Source organism: Salvelinus alpinus, chromosome 3, assembly GCF_045679555.1.
Source record: "Salvelinus alpinus chromosome 3, SLU_Salpinus.1, whole genome shotgun sequence".
Lineage (NCBI taxonomy): Eukaryota > Metazoa > Chordata > Actinopteri > Salmoniformes > Salmonidae > Salvelinus > Salvelinus alpinus.
Window position 1 is genome coordinate 29,170,613 of NC_092088.1, and position 14,200 is coordinate 29,184,812.

Below are 14,200 nucleotides of genomic sequence, written 5' to 3' on the forward strand. Positions count from 1 at the left end.
TGCCTGGTAAATTCCACAGTAATTCATTTTAATGATGGAATTTAGGTGCAGAAATGGCAATGAAGCAAAATTCATGAGTATACATTTGTTTTGCTACTGAGGGGGGAAGTGGGGTTCTCTGTTGGTAGTGCAGCTCATAAGTTTCCTGAAGACCAATGTAGTTTGGGAAATGTTCCAATATGTGTTTGTGCTCTGTTCCACTCTCTGTCTCTCTGTCTCCCTCTTGCTCTCTCTGCATCTCTCTCCCACACTCTTTGTCTCCAACATTCAGCTGTAGAAGTAGCCCAATATTCTAGGTACGATGCTGTAACACCTGTCAACACATGAATTCTTAAAGGACGTCACGCTCCTTGCTTAGCGAGTGCCACTTCCTCCCGATTTGGCCCATACCTGTCGCGAACTCGGGACCTCTGCCTTGCCAGCTCACGTGACCGCATTCCTGAATCGTCTTACCAGTCTGCGCCACGCCGAAAAGCTAGCTATTTGCTGGCACAAGTTGGGACACTTCAGACTGAGGAATCGGTTTCACACATCCCCATGTGCTACACATTCATTTGCCTATTTCTAACCTGTCTCCCCCTCTCCATCCCTTTCTCCTTCCTCTCTCTTCCCCCATCAGAAGTCCAGTGCGGACGTGGAGACCAAGATGTCCCTGGCGGACAGGATGAAGATCCTGCAGGAGAAGGAGGAGGCATGGAAGAGCAGGGGGCGGGGCGCTGCCAACGACTCCACCCAGTTCACCGTGGCCGGGCGCATGGCCAAGAGAGGTCTGCGTCAGACACCCCTCTTTTATCACACCTATCGTTCCACACACGCATGCTGTTTTTATATGGGCTAATCCTATTGTATGTGGAGTGGGCTTAAAAAATGCAGCTTGGAAATGCTATATTTAGAGTATATACTCACACTTCATACTTCATATTGACGTCAGTATGACCCCTGTGTTCTTTCCCATCAGGTCTTGTGTCCGAAACTAATAAAGAGGAGTCTCCCATTTCTCACATTAAGAAGTCCAGCTCCACGCCAGTCAAGCCACATGAAGGTATACTATGTTCTCCTTTTGATGATTAGATAGACTGATGATTAGATAGACTTAAGGGATAGTGTAACATTTGGGCAATTAAGCCCTTTTTCTACCTACCCAGAGTCCAATGAACTCGTATTAGTTTCTCGAGCCTATGCTATCTAGCGTTAGCGCAATGACTGGAAGTCTACTAGAAGCATAGCATGCTTAAGGGCTTAATTGACAAAATCTTGCGCTATCCCTTTAAGCCTCTGCTTGCTATTTGGGGTTTAGGTCCATAGTTAGTTGCCCCATGACATGTATTTGTTAAAAGTGCTATACAAGTGCCATTTTCCTAGACTTCTAAACTTAGGAAACTAACCATACATCAAGTGACCTGTTGTAAAAATGGCCGCCTGTATGTTGTCATCTCTTTTGCTGAGAAGAAATCTCCACTCCGACTGGCGTCAAGGTGGAAGGGGACAAGAGGCTGGACAAGTTAGAGTCCTTCCTGGACAAGCTCCACAGTAAAGGTAAATCCCACACACTGACACTATTAGGTTTCACCATGGCCACACTTTTTGTTATGACACCTTTTAAAAATAAAGCCACTATCACGGTTTCTCCGTAGGCACACTTTTTGTCATGACACCCTTTGTGCCATAGAAGCTTGAAAATCGACAGACTCGACACACAATTGCCAATAAATAAGAACGTTTCTCTCTCCAATTGACTTCTGTCTGAATCTTCCTCACACTCAGAGTTACAGAAAGCAACTGGAATCGCTTGTTGAGTTTCTTGACGTTCAAACTTCTCTGACACACTGGCTTGCAGGGCTATAGCGCGATAATGGGTAAACTGCTAATGAATCCATAATGAGTCATACACATGGGGTTTCGTAGAAAACTACACAGTGGTGGCCTTTTGATCTACAGTAGTAAGAGTTCAGTCAAACTGGTTGAATCCTGAAAGTTCTAATTTCCTGCTTTCTGTTTCTTGGCAGGGCTAGGGCACAGCCGGACATCCACCATCGAGGTGACTGCCGAGACAGAGAAGGAGGTCATGACCCTGGATGATGAAGAGACGTTTGGCCGCTTTTACAAGCCTGTGTCGCCCACCGCTCGAGGCACTGTCGTTACTGCGCTGACCGAGGAGGAATTCAGTGACCTTCAAGCCGACACGCCAAAGTACGGTTCAGTCTGTGTCAATGTAGCAATCTACACACTGTATTGGAATCAGTCCTGTTGAATATAAACTCAGCAAAAAAGGAAACGTCCCTTTTTCAGGACCCTGTCTTTCAAAGATAATTAATAAAAATCCAAATAACTTAACAGGTCTTCATTGTCAAGGGTTTAAACAGTGTTTCCCATGCTTGTTCAATGAACCATAAACAATTAATGAACACTCGCACCTTTGAAACGGTCATTAAGACACTAACAGCTTACAGACGGTAGGCAATTAAGGTCACAGTTATGAAAACCTAGGACACTAAAGAGGCCTTTCTACTGACTCTGAAAAACACCAAAAGAAAGGTGCCCTGGGTCCCTGCTCATCATCGTGAATGTGCCTTAGGCATGCTGCAAGGAGGCATGGGGACTGCAGATGTGGTCAGGGCAATAAATTGCAATGTCCGTACTGTGAGAAGCCTAAGACAGTAATACAGGGAGACAGGACGGACAGCTGATTGTCCTCGCAGTGGCAGACTACGTGTAACAACACCTGCACAGGATCGGTAGATCCGAACATCACACCTGCGGGACAGGTACAGGATGGCAACAACAACTGCCTGACTTACACCAGGAATGGACAATCCCTCCATCAGTGCTCAGACTGTCCGCAATAGGCTGAGAGAGGCTGGACTGAGGGCTTGTAGGCCTGTTGTAAGGCAGGTCCTCACCAGACATCACCGGCAACAACGTCGCCTATGGGCACAAACCCACCGTCGCTGGACCAGACAGGACTGGCAAAAAGTGCTCCTCACCGACGAGTTGCGGTTTTGTCTCACATGGGGTGATGGTCGGATTCGCGTTTATTGTCGAAGGAAGGAGCGTTACACCGAGGTCTGTACTCTGGAGTGGGATCGATTTGGAGGTGGAGGGTCCGTCATGGTCTGGGGCTGTGTGTCACAGCATCATCAGACTGAGCTTGTCATTGCAGGCAATCTCACCGCTGTGCGTTACAGGGAAGACATCCTCCTCCCTCATGTGGTACCCTTCCTGCAGGCTCATCCTGACATGAGCCTCCAGCATGAGAATGCCACCAGCCATACTGCTCGTTCTGTGCGTGATTTCCTGCAAGACCGGAATGTCAGTGTTCTGCCATAGCCAGCGAAGAGTCCGGATCTCAATCCCATTGAGCACGTCTGGGACCTGTTGGATCGGAGGGTGAGGGCTAGGGCCATTCCCCCCCAGAAATGTCTGGGAACTTGCAGGTGCCTTGGTAGAAGAGTGGGGTAACATCTCACAGCAAGAACTGGCAAATATGGTGCAGTCCATGAGGAGATGCACTGCAGTACTTAGTATCTGGTGTGGCCACCAGCTGTATTGACTTTTGATTTTGAACCCCCCCTTTGTTCAGGGACACATTATTCCATTTCTGTTAGTTACATGTCTGTTGAACTTGTTCAGTTTATGTCTCAGTTGTTGGGTCTTGCTATGTTCATACAAATATTTACACATGTTAAGTTTGCTTAAAATAAACGCAGTTGACATTGAGAGGACGTTTCTTTTTTTGCTGAGTTTAGTTCTCATGGGGAGAATAAGTCAGGGAATTCCACTAGTCAATTTGATTAGTTGAGTTTGCTTGTCTACTAGAGTAGTTGGTACTTGAGATGAGATTTGGAAACACAGTTTTAACAAAGTATAGATAGTAGTTTTTAGTTTTGTCTTTTTCCCCATATTTATTTTGGCAAATTGCTCTTCTTTATTTATTCCTACAGAACGAGCATGACTATACAGAATCTTCCATACCAATGTACTTTATGAGATGTACTGTACCAGTTAACTTGATCATTGTGGGAGCGATAGGCATTGATTGAAGCTCAATGTTAAATAAAATCATATCTAATACCACCATCATATCTAAGCCAATATGACACCAATCTTGATGAAAATTCGTAAATCAACTTGATTGGAGGTACACAGCACGCTCCCCGCAACTCGTCATGAGCCGTCCAGCCGTTACCGAGAACCACATACTGGGTTGTTAGCAATTGATTAAAAAAAAAAATATATATATATATATATTCCGTTTACCTAGCTCAAATTCTAGACGTTGGATTAAAACGAGACTATAGCGTCCATAAAGTGACTATTGGATTTTTTTTTCTAATGCCGGATTTACTAAATTTGTAGGTGCAACAATTTTTATAAAATGCATAATTTATCGCTCTCACATGCACATAAGAAACAACAATGTGCTATCTTTTTTGTAGCATTTATAAACAATGGTTACATATTTTGAAATCAGTGGAATTCAAGTATGATAGCTAAGGAGATGGAGAAAACACCAGGACAACCATGGCATCCGACAGGAGACGCCTCCAACCATGAAGGATGTATGCGATTAAGATAGTCTAGCTAGCTACATTTTTTATTTTGACAGAAAGAGCCATTTGCTTGGCTAGCCATAGCCTAATGTTAGCTAGCTAACATTGTACCTGGTTGGTTAGCTACCTGCAGATTCATGCAGGGTAGTAACGTCATGAGTTCCTACATGTCTTATCAACAGACTCCACTATGCAAGTAACCATTTCGGGTGCGTTCCTAAATTCAGTCTGGCCATCTACTCCGATTTCAGAGCACTCCGAGTGTGCCAGAGAGCGCAGAATAACTGATTCATTTACAAACACTTAACACCCGTTGAATATGGCCGGTGTCAGTAAACTCATCGGTCAGAGTGTCCGGTGGATGCTCTGAATTTGGAATTTGGAACGGACAATCTGACAGCACACTGGATAACATAACAGCCTAACCAGCTCTGTATTGTTCAGTGAGCTGTTCTCTCTCACTCACAGTAGATGACTGGAAGTAGCTAGCAAGTTAGCTTGGATGCTTGACTGCTGCTGTTAGTACATTCGGATCAACCCTTAAAGAGATGGGTGAGGCTAAAGCTTAAGAGGATGTGAACAATGCTGAATGGGTGTAGACAAAGAAGGGCTTTCCAATAGTAGTAGCAAAATATTCAAAGGCCATTTTCTCAAATTGAGTTTACAAGTTTATCAACTTTCAAAGCAAAGTTACTTTCCCATTGTTCCTGAACTGTAGTGTATGATATGCCATTTTGTAGCTCTGAGTGCTACATAAGACCGATTTTGAGCCGGCGGTCACATTTGTGCTCACTGATCAACACAGTGTCAAGTTACTTTTCAGTGTGTTCACGTAAAATCTGAAGTCGCCAAAGTAGTGCGGGGGCTGCACAAGTGTAAAATAACATCAAAATCAGAGTGTGCAAAGCTGTAAAGGCAAAGGGTGGCTACTTTGAAGATTCTACAATATCAAATATATTTGGATTTGTTAACACTTTTTTGGTTACTACATGATTCCATATGTATTATTTCATAGTTTGGATGTCTTCACTATTATTCTACAATGTAGAAAATAGTAAAATAAAGAAAAACCCTTGAATGAGTAGGTGTTACCAAACTTTTTACTGGTACTGTACATAATCATACGAAATGCTATGAGATCAGGCTGCAGCACAGCCAGCCAGCAGCGTACAGTCAAAAGAAAAGGAAACGCTTTCTACTTGATCAATTGAGTCTGTTTTTGAGTCTGTTTTTAACAAATCAACTGTTTTAGACTATATTTTCACCAAGCAACATAAATAAATGTGCAATCACTACTGAGTGTATGAACAAAATCATTTTGGAATGAACGCTTCCAGACATTTAAATAGTCTGTCAACGTTTTAAGAACAGGATTTGGAAAGTAATGGTTAGAGTTCCTGCCTGTGGATTAGAACATTGCAGTTTCGCCTCCTGGAGGAGATATTGTGACCATTCTTTCATTAAACCTCTTAGACGTGAAGTCCTCTGTTTAGGGGACCTGTATGGTTCTGGTACTGGTTCCCAGCAATATTTTCACTTATATATTCATCTGATGACACCATACTCCTGTCTTTTTGGCATTTTAATCTATGTGTGCTGATCAACAGGGCCATACTAACGACTCTACCATGTGTTGGATTTTTTTCAACTCTGCCGTGCACACCTGTGTGATGCTAGCCACAGTAAGGATTAGCCACAATAGTGGAATTTACAGTTCGCCTTCATAATAAAAGTACCCCATTTAAAAGTGAGTCAAACAATGGAATAATGCCATTATTTAGAGTAGATAATGCTAGACAAGGTTGGAATGTTGAACATCCCTTAGCTGTGGTATATTGTCCATATACCACACCACCTCAGGCCTTATTGCTTATTTATAATGTTGTATAATAATTTAGCATGATCACCTTCCGGTGTAAAAAAACATGGAAATGTGAGAATAGGCATTGGTCTGATGCCGAAAAATAATTGAAATTCACAAATGTGTATTATTCTTTTGTCGCCATCTTTATTGCAAAAAGAAATACAAGTACAAACAACTACATATTATTTTGACAGAGGTAATGAACTCTCCATTAATCAGCACAGCAATTGATAAAACAGGATCATGTTTGAAACAAGTGCTTCTGAGCATAATATTACACAGATAAGCTAACGGTTACAAAAATCATGAATGCAGACATGCTATCTGAGCTACTGTGTCCAACACACCACCACCTGTTATGTTGGGCACCTACTGACCAAAAAAAGGATGTTATTATGTTGTTGTTTTTTTCAATTACATGTTTTGCTAAAATTAAAGCTTAAGGAAATACAGGCATGCACCACATTACTACAAGACATATCGGCTCAATCAAGCCTGATGGTCTTGTAAGAATAAAAGCAAAGTTTGCCTTCATTTAATTTATAAAGCATGAAAAGGTAGCGTAATGGGAAAGTGTCTTACTGTGGTGGGTGAAGATTCCAATACTTTACCTGTGTGTCGTACAATCACATTATTGTGGAAGCACCTCAAAAAGTATGAATTAGGTGGTTTGAGAACGTTTGAATCCTAAGCAACCTGCCTACACACAGTTTGAAGTACAATACCAACATAGCTACTGTAGCAGGTCAGAGCTGTGTGCTGGAAAATCTTGGTAGAACATGGGTGGAATAGGCATTGTGGTGCTCATGTGAATTTCCTTTATTTTTTGGCTTCAGACCAATGCCTATTCTCACTTAACATGGTTTTTTGTTTTTTAATTACCTTTTGCATCTGTAAATGATCTCAAGGTGTATATCTCTCCTTCTAACCTCCCCGTCTTCTGCGTATGATTCTAGGTTGACGTCGGCAGTGACGGAACACAAGCGTGCTGTGCGTCCTACTCGGAATAACCAGGGCTCACGCAACCCCCTCCGTGCCCTGGCGGCCCGCAACGACATCCGCCAGGTCTACACGGAACAGAGACTCAATATAGCTACCGTGGAAACCAAGAGGATCCAAGTGGAGAGGAGTAAGCCATCCCTATAATATGCGTTCTGTAATGCAAGGTTCTTTGTTTATTTTATTTTTAACCCCTTTTTCTCCCCAAATTTGTGATATCCAATTGGTAGTTAGTCTTACAACTGGAGACCGACGTTAGTATGCATGTGCCCGGCCCGCCACAGGAGTTGCTAGAGCGCGATGGGATAAGGATATCCCGGCCGGCCAAACCCTCCCCTAACCCGAACGACGCTGAGCCAATTGTCACGGCCGGATGCGCCACAGCCTGGGATCGAACCAGTGACGCCTCAAGCACTGTGATGTAGTGCCTTAGACCGCTGCACCACTCAGGAGGCCCATGCAACTCTGTTTTCGAAAATAACTATCCGTTTAACAAGTTGTAAATAGATCATTTTCTAAAAGGTGAATCCAAAGGCAATCTCCAGGTGGCTAAGGAAGTGCTTTTCTATTTTATTATATTCTGTCACTACACTGTTCTTGATCACAGTCTGCATTTACCTTATGCATTTACCTTACCTCCGGTCTAAAGAAACATGATCTGAAGAACGGAATGAGTTTGCCTACTATTGGCCTATGTTATCTGGCTACGCTCCCATGACATAGGCTGTAGGCTTGTTCATTTAGCTGACATGATTGTTTATAAATCCCCTGACATTATTTTGTTTTATCAGATTTTATAGTAAGAAGAATATAATTGAACTTAGCAGAATAAAATATACTTAAACTAAAAATATAAACGCAAAGTGCAACAATTTCATTTTCAATTTCAACAGACAATTGAAATTAATAAATGAGGATCTAATCTATTGATTTCACATGACTGGGCAGGGGCACAGCCATGGGTGGGCCTGGGAGGGCACATTTCTGAGATCTTTTATTTCAGCTCAGGAAACATGGGACCAACAGTTTACATGACATTGCCTACATGATAAAAAGACAAGAGAGCAAGACCAAGAATGAAATGCTATAGGCTGAATGCTTGTTGTTTAAGGTACCAAACTGTCTGTTCAAGCATTTGACGCACAGTTCGGACACTCATCGGTACAACACAACATATGCAATCAGTGGTCTCGTCACAGTCCCCAGGTCCAGAACAGAGGCTGGGAAATGCACTGTATTTAATAGAGCCATGACTACATGGAACTTTCTGAAACCCCAGGTAACTCAAGCTAGCAATAAAACCACATTTAAAAAAACACCTTACGGGCAACCGGGACTGTGAAGAGACAGACATTTTTATATATTTTGTATTGTAATTTGCACTGTATTATGTAGGGGCTCATAGGGCAGGAGCTGTTTCCTGTTTCTGAAGTGTGAGGCAGAGGGAGGAGATAATAGAGTAGTATCAATATTACATTATATATTTTATTTGTTTTGTTTCCTGTTTGGACCCCATACTAGTAAATACTATTACTAAAAGGTGGGTTTTGAGACTGGACTTGAAGCATTGAATGGAGTCAGATTCGCGGGTATAAGGGGGGGAGAGAGTTCCAGAGAGTGAGGGTGACATAGCTGAATGCACGATCCCCCATGGAGTCAGAGGATTAGAGGCTGCGGGTGGGGGTGTCGATGAGTCGCTGCTAACCTCTATTTTGGATTGCTACCCACCCCCGTTTCAGCTCACGTCCACATTGGCCAAGTACAATAATGGCCTACTAACCTCCATTTTGTCTCTTGTCATCCACAGTGGCCAAGCATTCCAACCTGGCGGACGCAGCTCTGGCTGGCCTGGCTAGCAAGGAGAACTTCCGCAAGGTCAACCTGCGCAGTACCAAGTCCACTGAGGTGGTGACCAACAACAGCACGCTGCCCTTCAACAAGCTCATGCTCATCCGCATCAAAGGTCAGTCAGAGGGCAAAGGTCAATAGGTCAGGTACGCCCTTTTTCTGTTCAGAAATTGCACCATATTCTCAATATAGTGCACTACGTTTTATTTACAATGATTCTTCATTGTAAATAAAATTGACATATTTAAAAATATATATATATATATATATATATATATATATATTACCAGTACTCTTGAACAATACAACAGTGGCACAGATTTCAAACTTTGCTTCACCCTTCCACTTTATCTCCAAGGAGTGTACAGTAGCATATATTTTTCGGAAATTCTTTCAGGGTAGTTCCTTAACTAAACTTCCATAAACCATAAGCAGAGGAATGACTGGTTGGAGTAAGTGAGTGTCTGGTTTCTAAAGGAGGTCTGTCTGGGTGTGGTCTGCAGGTCGGAGGCACGTGCAGGTGCGTCTGGTGGAGCCCGCTGCCCATTCCCTGAACAGCGGCGACTGCTTCCTGCTTATCACCCCCAAACACTGCTTCATGTGGAGCGGAGAGTTCGCCAACGTCATCGAGAAAGCCAAGGTACTAGACATGCTCTATATATACAAAAGTATGTGTGTGGATTCGGCTATTCCAGCCACACCCGTTGCTGACAGGTGTATAAAATCGAGCACACAGCCATGCAATCTCCATAGACAAACATTAGCAATAGAATGGCCTTAATGAAGAGCTCAGTGACTTTCAACGTGGCACCGTCATAGGGTGTCACCTTTCCAACAAGTTAGTTTGTCAAATTTCTGCCCTCTAAGATCTGCCCTAGTCAACTGTAAGTGCTGGCGGAAACGTCTAGGAGCAACAATGGCTCAGCCATGAAGTGGTAGGCCACACAAGCTCACACAACGGGACCGCTGAGAGCTGAAGCGTGTAGCGCTTAAAAATCGTCTGTCCTCGGTTGCAACACTCACTACAGAGTTCCAAACTGCCTCAGCACAAGAACTGTTTGTCGGGAGATTCATGAAATGGGTTTCCATGGCCGAGCAGTCACACACAAGCCTAAGATCACCACGCGCAATGCCAAGCGTCGGCTGGAGTGGTGTAAAGCCCATTGAACTCTGGAACAGTGGAAACGCGTTCTCTGGAGTGATGAATCACGCTTCATCGTATGGTAGTCCTACGGTTGAAATCTGGGTTTGGCGGATACCAAGAGAACGCTACCTGCCCGAATGCATAGGACCAACCGTAAAGTTTGGTGGAGGAGGAATAATGGTCTGGGGCAGTTTTTCATGGTTCGAGCTAGGCCCCTTAGTTCCAGTGAAGGGTAATCTTAACGCTTCAGCATACATTGACATTCTCAACGATTCTGTGCTTCCAACTTTGTGGCAACAGTTTGGGGAAGGCCCTTTCCTCTTTCAGCATGACAATGTCCCCGTGCACAAAGCAAGATCCATACAGAAATGGTTTGTCGAGATCGATGTGGAAGAACTTGCCTGGCTTGCACAGAGCTCTAACCTTAACCCCATCTAACAACTTTGGGATGAATTGGAACGCCGACTGCGAGCCAGGCCTAATCGCCCAACATGCACTACCGCTCAAAAGTTTGGGGTCACTTAGAAATGTCCTTGTTTTTGAAAGAATATCACATTTTTGTCCATTAAAATTACATCAAATTGATCAGAAATACAGTGTAGACATTGTTAATGTTGTAAATGACTATTGTAGCTGGAAACGGCAGATTTTTTATGGAATATATACATAGGCATAAGAGGCCCATTATCAGCAACCATCACTTCTGTGTTCCAATGGCACGTTGTGTTAGCTAATCCAAGTTGATCATTTTAAAAGGTTAATTGATCATTAGAAAACCCTTTTGCAATTATGTTAGCACAGCTGAAAACTGTTGTGCTGATTAAGAAGCAATAAAACCTTCCAAAAAGCCTTCTTTAGACTAGTTGAGTATCTGGAGCATCAGCATTTGTGGGTTTGATTACAGGCTCAAAATGGTCAGAAACAAAATACTTTCTTCTGAAACTCATCATTTCTATTCTTGTTCTGAGAAATGAAGGCTATTCCATGCGAGAAATTGCCATGAAACTGAAGATCTTGTACAACGCTGTGTACTACTCCCTTCACAGAACAGCGCAAACTGGCTCTAACCAGAATAGAAAGAGGAGTGGGAGGCCCCGGTGCACAACTAAGCAAGAGGACAAGTACATTAGTGTTTAGTTTGAGAAACAGACACCTCACAGGTCCTCAACTGGCAGCTTCATTAAATAGTACCCTCAAAACACCAGTCTCAACAGTGACGAGGCGACTCCAGGATGCTGGCCTTCTAGGCGGAGTTGCAAAATAAATTCCAGATCTCAGACTGGCCAATAAAAAGAAAAGATTAGGCCTCCCGGGTGGCGCAGTGGTCTAGGGCACTGCATCGCAGTGCTAGCTGCGCCACCAGAGACTCTGGGTTCGCGCCCAGGCTCTGTCGCAGCCGGCCGCGACCGGGAGGTCCGTGGGGCGACTCACAATTGGCCTAGCGTCGTCCGGGTTAGGGAGGGTTTGGCCGGTAGGGATATCCTTGTCTCATCGTGCACCAGCGACTCCTGTGGCGGGCCGGGCGCAGTGCGCGCTAATCAAGGGAGCCGGGTGCACGGTGTTTCCTCCGACACATTGGTGAGGCTGGCTTCCGGGTTGGAGGCGCGCTGTGTTAAGAAGCAGTGCGGCTTGGTTGGGTTGTGTTTCGGAGGACACATGGCTTTCGACCTTCGTCTCTCCCGAGCCCATACGGGAGTTGTAGCGATTAGACAAGATAGTAATTACTAGCAATTGGATACCACGAAAATTGGGGAGAAAAGGGGGTAAAATTTTAAAAATAATATACACTGCTCAAAAAAATAAAGGGAACACTTAAACAACACAATGTAACTCCAAGTCAATCACACTTCTCTGAAATCAAACTGTCCACTTAGGAAGCAACACTGATTGACAATACATTTCACATGCTGTTGTGCAAATGGAATAGACAACAGGTGGAAATTATAGGCAATTAGCAAGACACCCCCAATAAAGGAGTGGTTCTGCAGGTGGTGACCACAGACCACTTCTCAGTTCCTATGCTTCCTGGCTGATGTTTTGGTCACTTTTGAATGCTGGCGGTGCTTTCACTCTAGTGGTAGCATGAGACGGAGTCTACAACCCACACAAGTGGCTCAGGTAGTGCAGTTCATCCAGGATGGCACATCAATGCGAGCTGTGGCAAAAAGGTTTGCTGTGTCTGTCCGCGTAGTGTCCAGAGCATGGAGGCGCTACCAGGAGACAGGCCAGTACATCAGGAGACGTGGAGGAGGCCGTAGGAGGGCAACAACCCAGCAGCAGGACCGCTACCTCCGCCTTTGCAGTTCAGTTCGGTGCTTGGTCCTCTTCCTCTGAGACTGCTGACGCTCTGGCTCCGAGCTGATGTCCACGTCTATCTGGGAAGCGTAGCATCTCACGCCTCTGTTATAATGCTTTTCTATTTGATCAATGTACTGTAGTTGATCCCCATCCAGAAACGGTATCTACAGTAGGTCCTAATCCCCCAGACACTTCTGTTGATCCGAAAGTAGTTTCATTCACGTCAGGAAGTTAGTCGAAATACAAATAATGAATTGGAAAAAAAAGTTGCCCGAATGAACACTGCCATGGTCTAAGTCTTTGGCCTGTCCTGTATCCCTAGGCTTCAGAGATGGCATCGTTCGTGCAGGCTAAGAGGGACCTTGGCTGTAAGGCCTCCCAGGTGACTGTGCTGGAGGAGGGCATCAACACTGACAACAAATGGGCTAAGGAGTTCTGGGACCTACTGGGAGGCAAGACCGACTACAGAGGTACATACGTGCATGTTTGCATGTCTCTCTCACACACACACACACACACACACACACACACACACAGTGTACACTTACACAATAAATAAATGCGCCTACTCGCATAAACACATTCTTGTACACACACACACGGTGGACCAGGTCGTAAACATATCCCAGGTGCACACTTGAACACAGACCACACACAAACACACATTAGATGACCGTATATTATTTGATGACCATATCTAATACACCCCCATCACACACACACCACCTTCCAACACCCAAAACACACACACGTATGTCCATTTCCATGTCCATTTGTGTGCAGGCGCAGGGGAGCCAGAGGAGGATGAGCTGTATGAAAGTGGTGTGTTAGACTCTAACGGGGTCTACGGGCTGCAGGAGGGCAAACTGGTGCCCCACAAAGAGGCCTGGGCCTCCATCCCCAGTGTCACCCTGCTCAACTCTAAAGAGGTATATACCTGTGTGTGTAAGTTTGTGTGTCTTTGTATATATGTGTTTGTGTGTGTGTGTCTGACTTTCCTGATTCCCTCTCTCTCTAGGTGTTAGTGTTTGACTTTGGCAGTGAGGTGTACGTGTGGACGGGGAAGGACGTCCCCCTGGGTGACAGAAAGGTGGCTGTCCAATTAGGGAAGCAGCTGTGGAGCGGTTCTTACGACTACAGCAGCTGCAGGGTCAACCCCCTGGACTCCTGTTCAACCAATACTGATGTCCCTGAGTGAGTTACAAGCTCTTAGCCTGCCCATTTATACACACTGTCCAATCACATCGCTCAGTTTATGATGACCACAGGAAAATTCAAAAGGTCTTTGCCGGGTCATGCCACAAAAACGCTTGGAGTTGCTTGAAGGGCTCGTGTTTGAAGGACCAGTGCTCTCATTTGAACTGAGTACCACTAACACGAATATGCAGAGGCAAAGGACTGTCTACACTAGAGTATGCCAGCATGTGCCTAGCATCTGTTTAGCAGTGATAAGTATTTGCAAATGTTGAAGTCAGTGAAGATGGGGCGAAGACAATT

At 44.4% G+C, this 14,200-nt stretch overlaps 1 protein-coding gene across 8 annotated transcripts in view; it reads left to right on the forward strand.

Annotated features, from left to right (window-relative positions):
* The window catches only part of svild (supervillin d), a 105,363-nt gene that overhangs the window by 74,761 nt on the left and 16,402 nt on the right, over positions 1 to 14,200 (forward strand). For all 8 annotated transcript variants that reach the window (XM_071392457.1, XM_071392459.1, XM_071392460.1 and 5 more), the window contains 10 exons: positions 620 to 767; positions 959 to 1,042; positions 1,450 to 1,536; positions 2,007 to 2,190; positions 7,371 to 7,543; positions 9,221 to 9,376; positions 9,765 to 9,901; positions 13,026 to 13,173; positions 13,487 to 13,632; positions 13,722 to 13,897. In XM_071392457.1, coding sequence (XP_071248558.1) covers positions 620 to 767; positions 959 to 1,042; positions 1,450 to 1,536; positions 2,007 to 2,190; positions 7,371 to 7,543; positions 9,221 to 9,376; positions 9,765 to 9,901; positions 13,026 to 13,173; positions 13,487 to 13,632; positions 13,722 to 13,897 — 1,439 coding nt within the window. The remainder of the gene's footprint in view (positions 1 to 619; positions 768 to 958; positions 1,043 to 1,449; positions 1,537 to 2,006; positions 2,191 to 7,370; positions 7,544 to 9,220; positions 9,377 to 9,764; positions 9,902 to 13,025; positions 13,174 to 13,486; positions 13,633 to 13,721; positions 13,898 to 14,200) is intronic.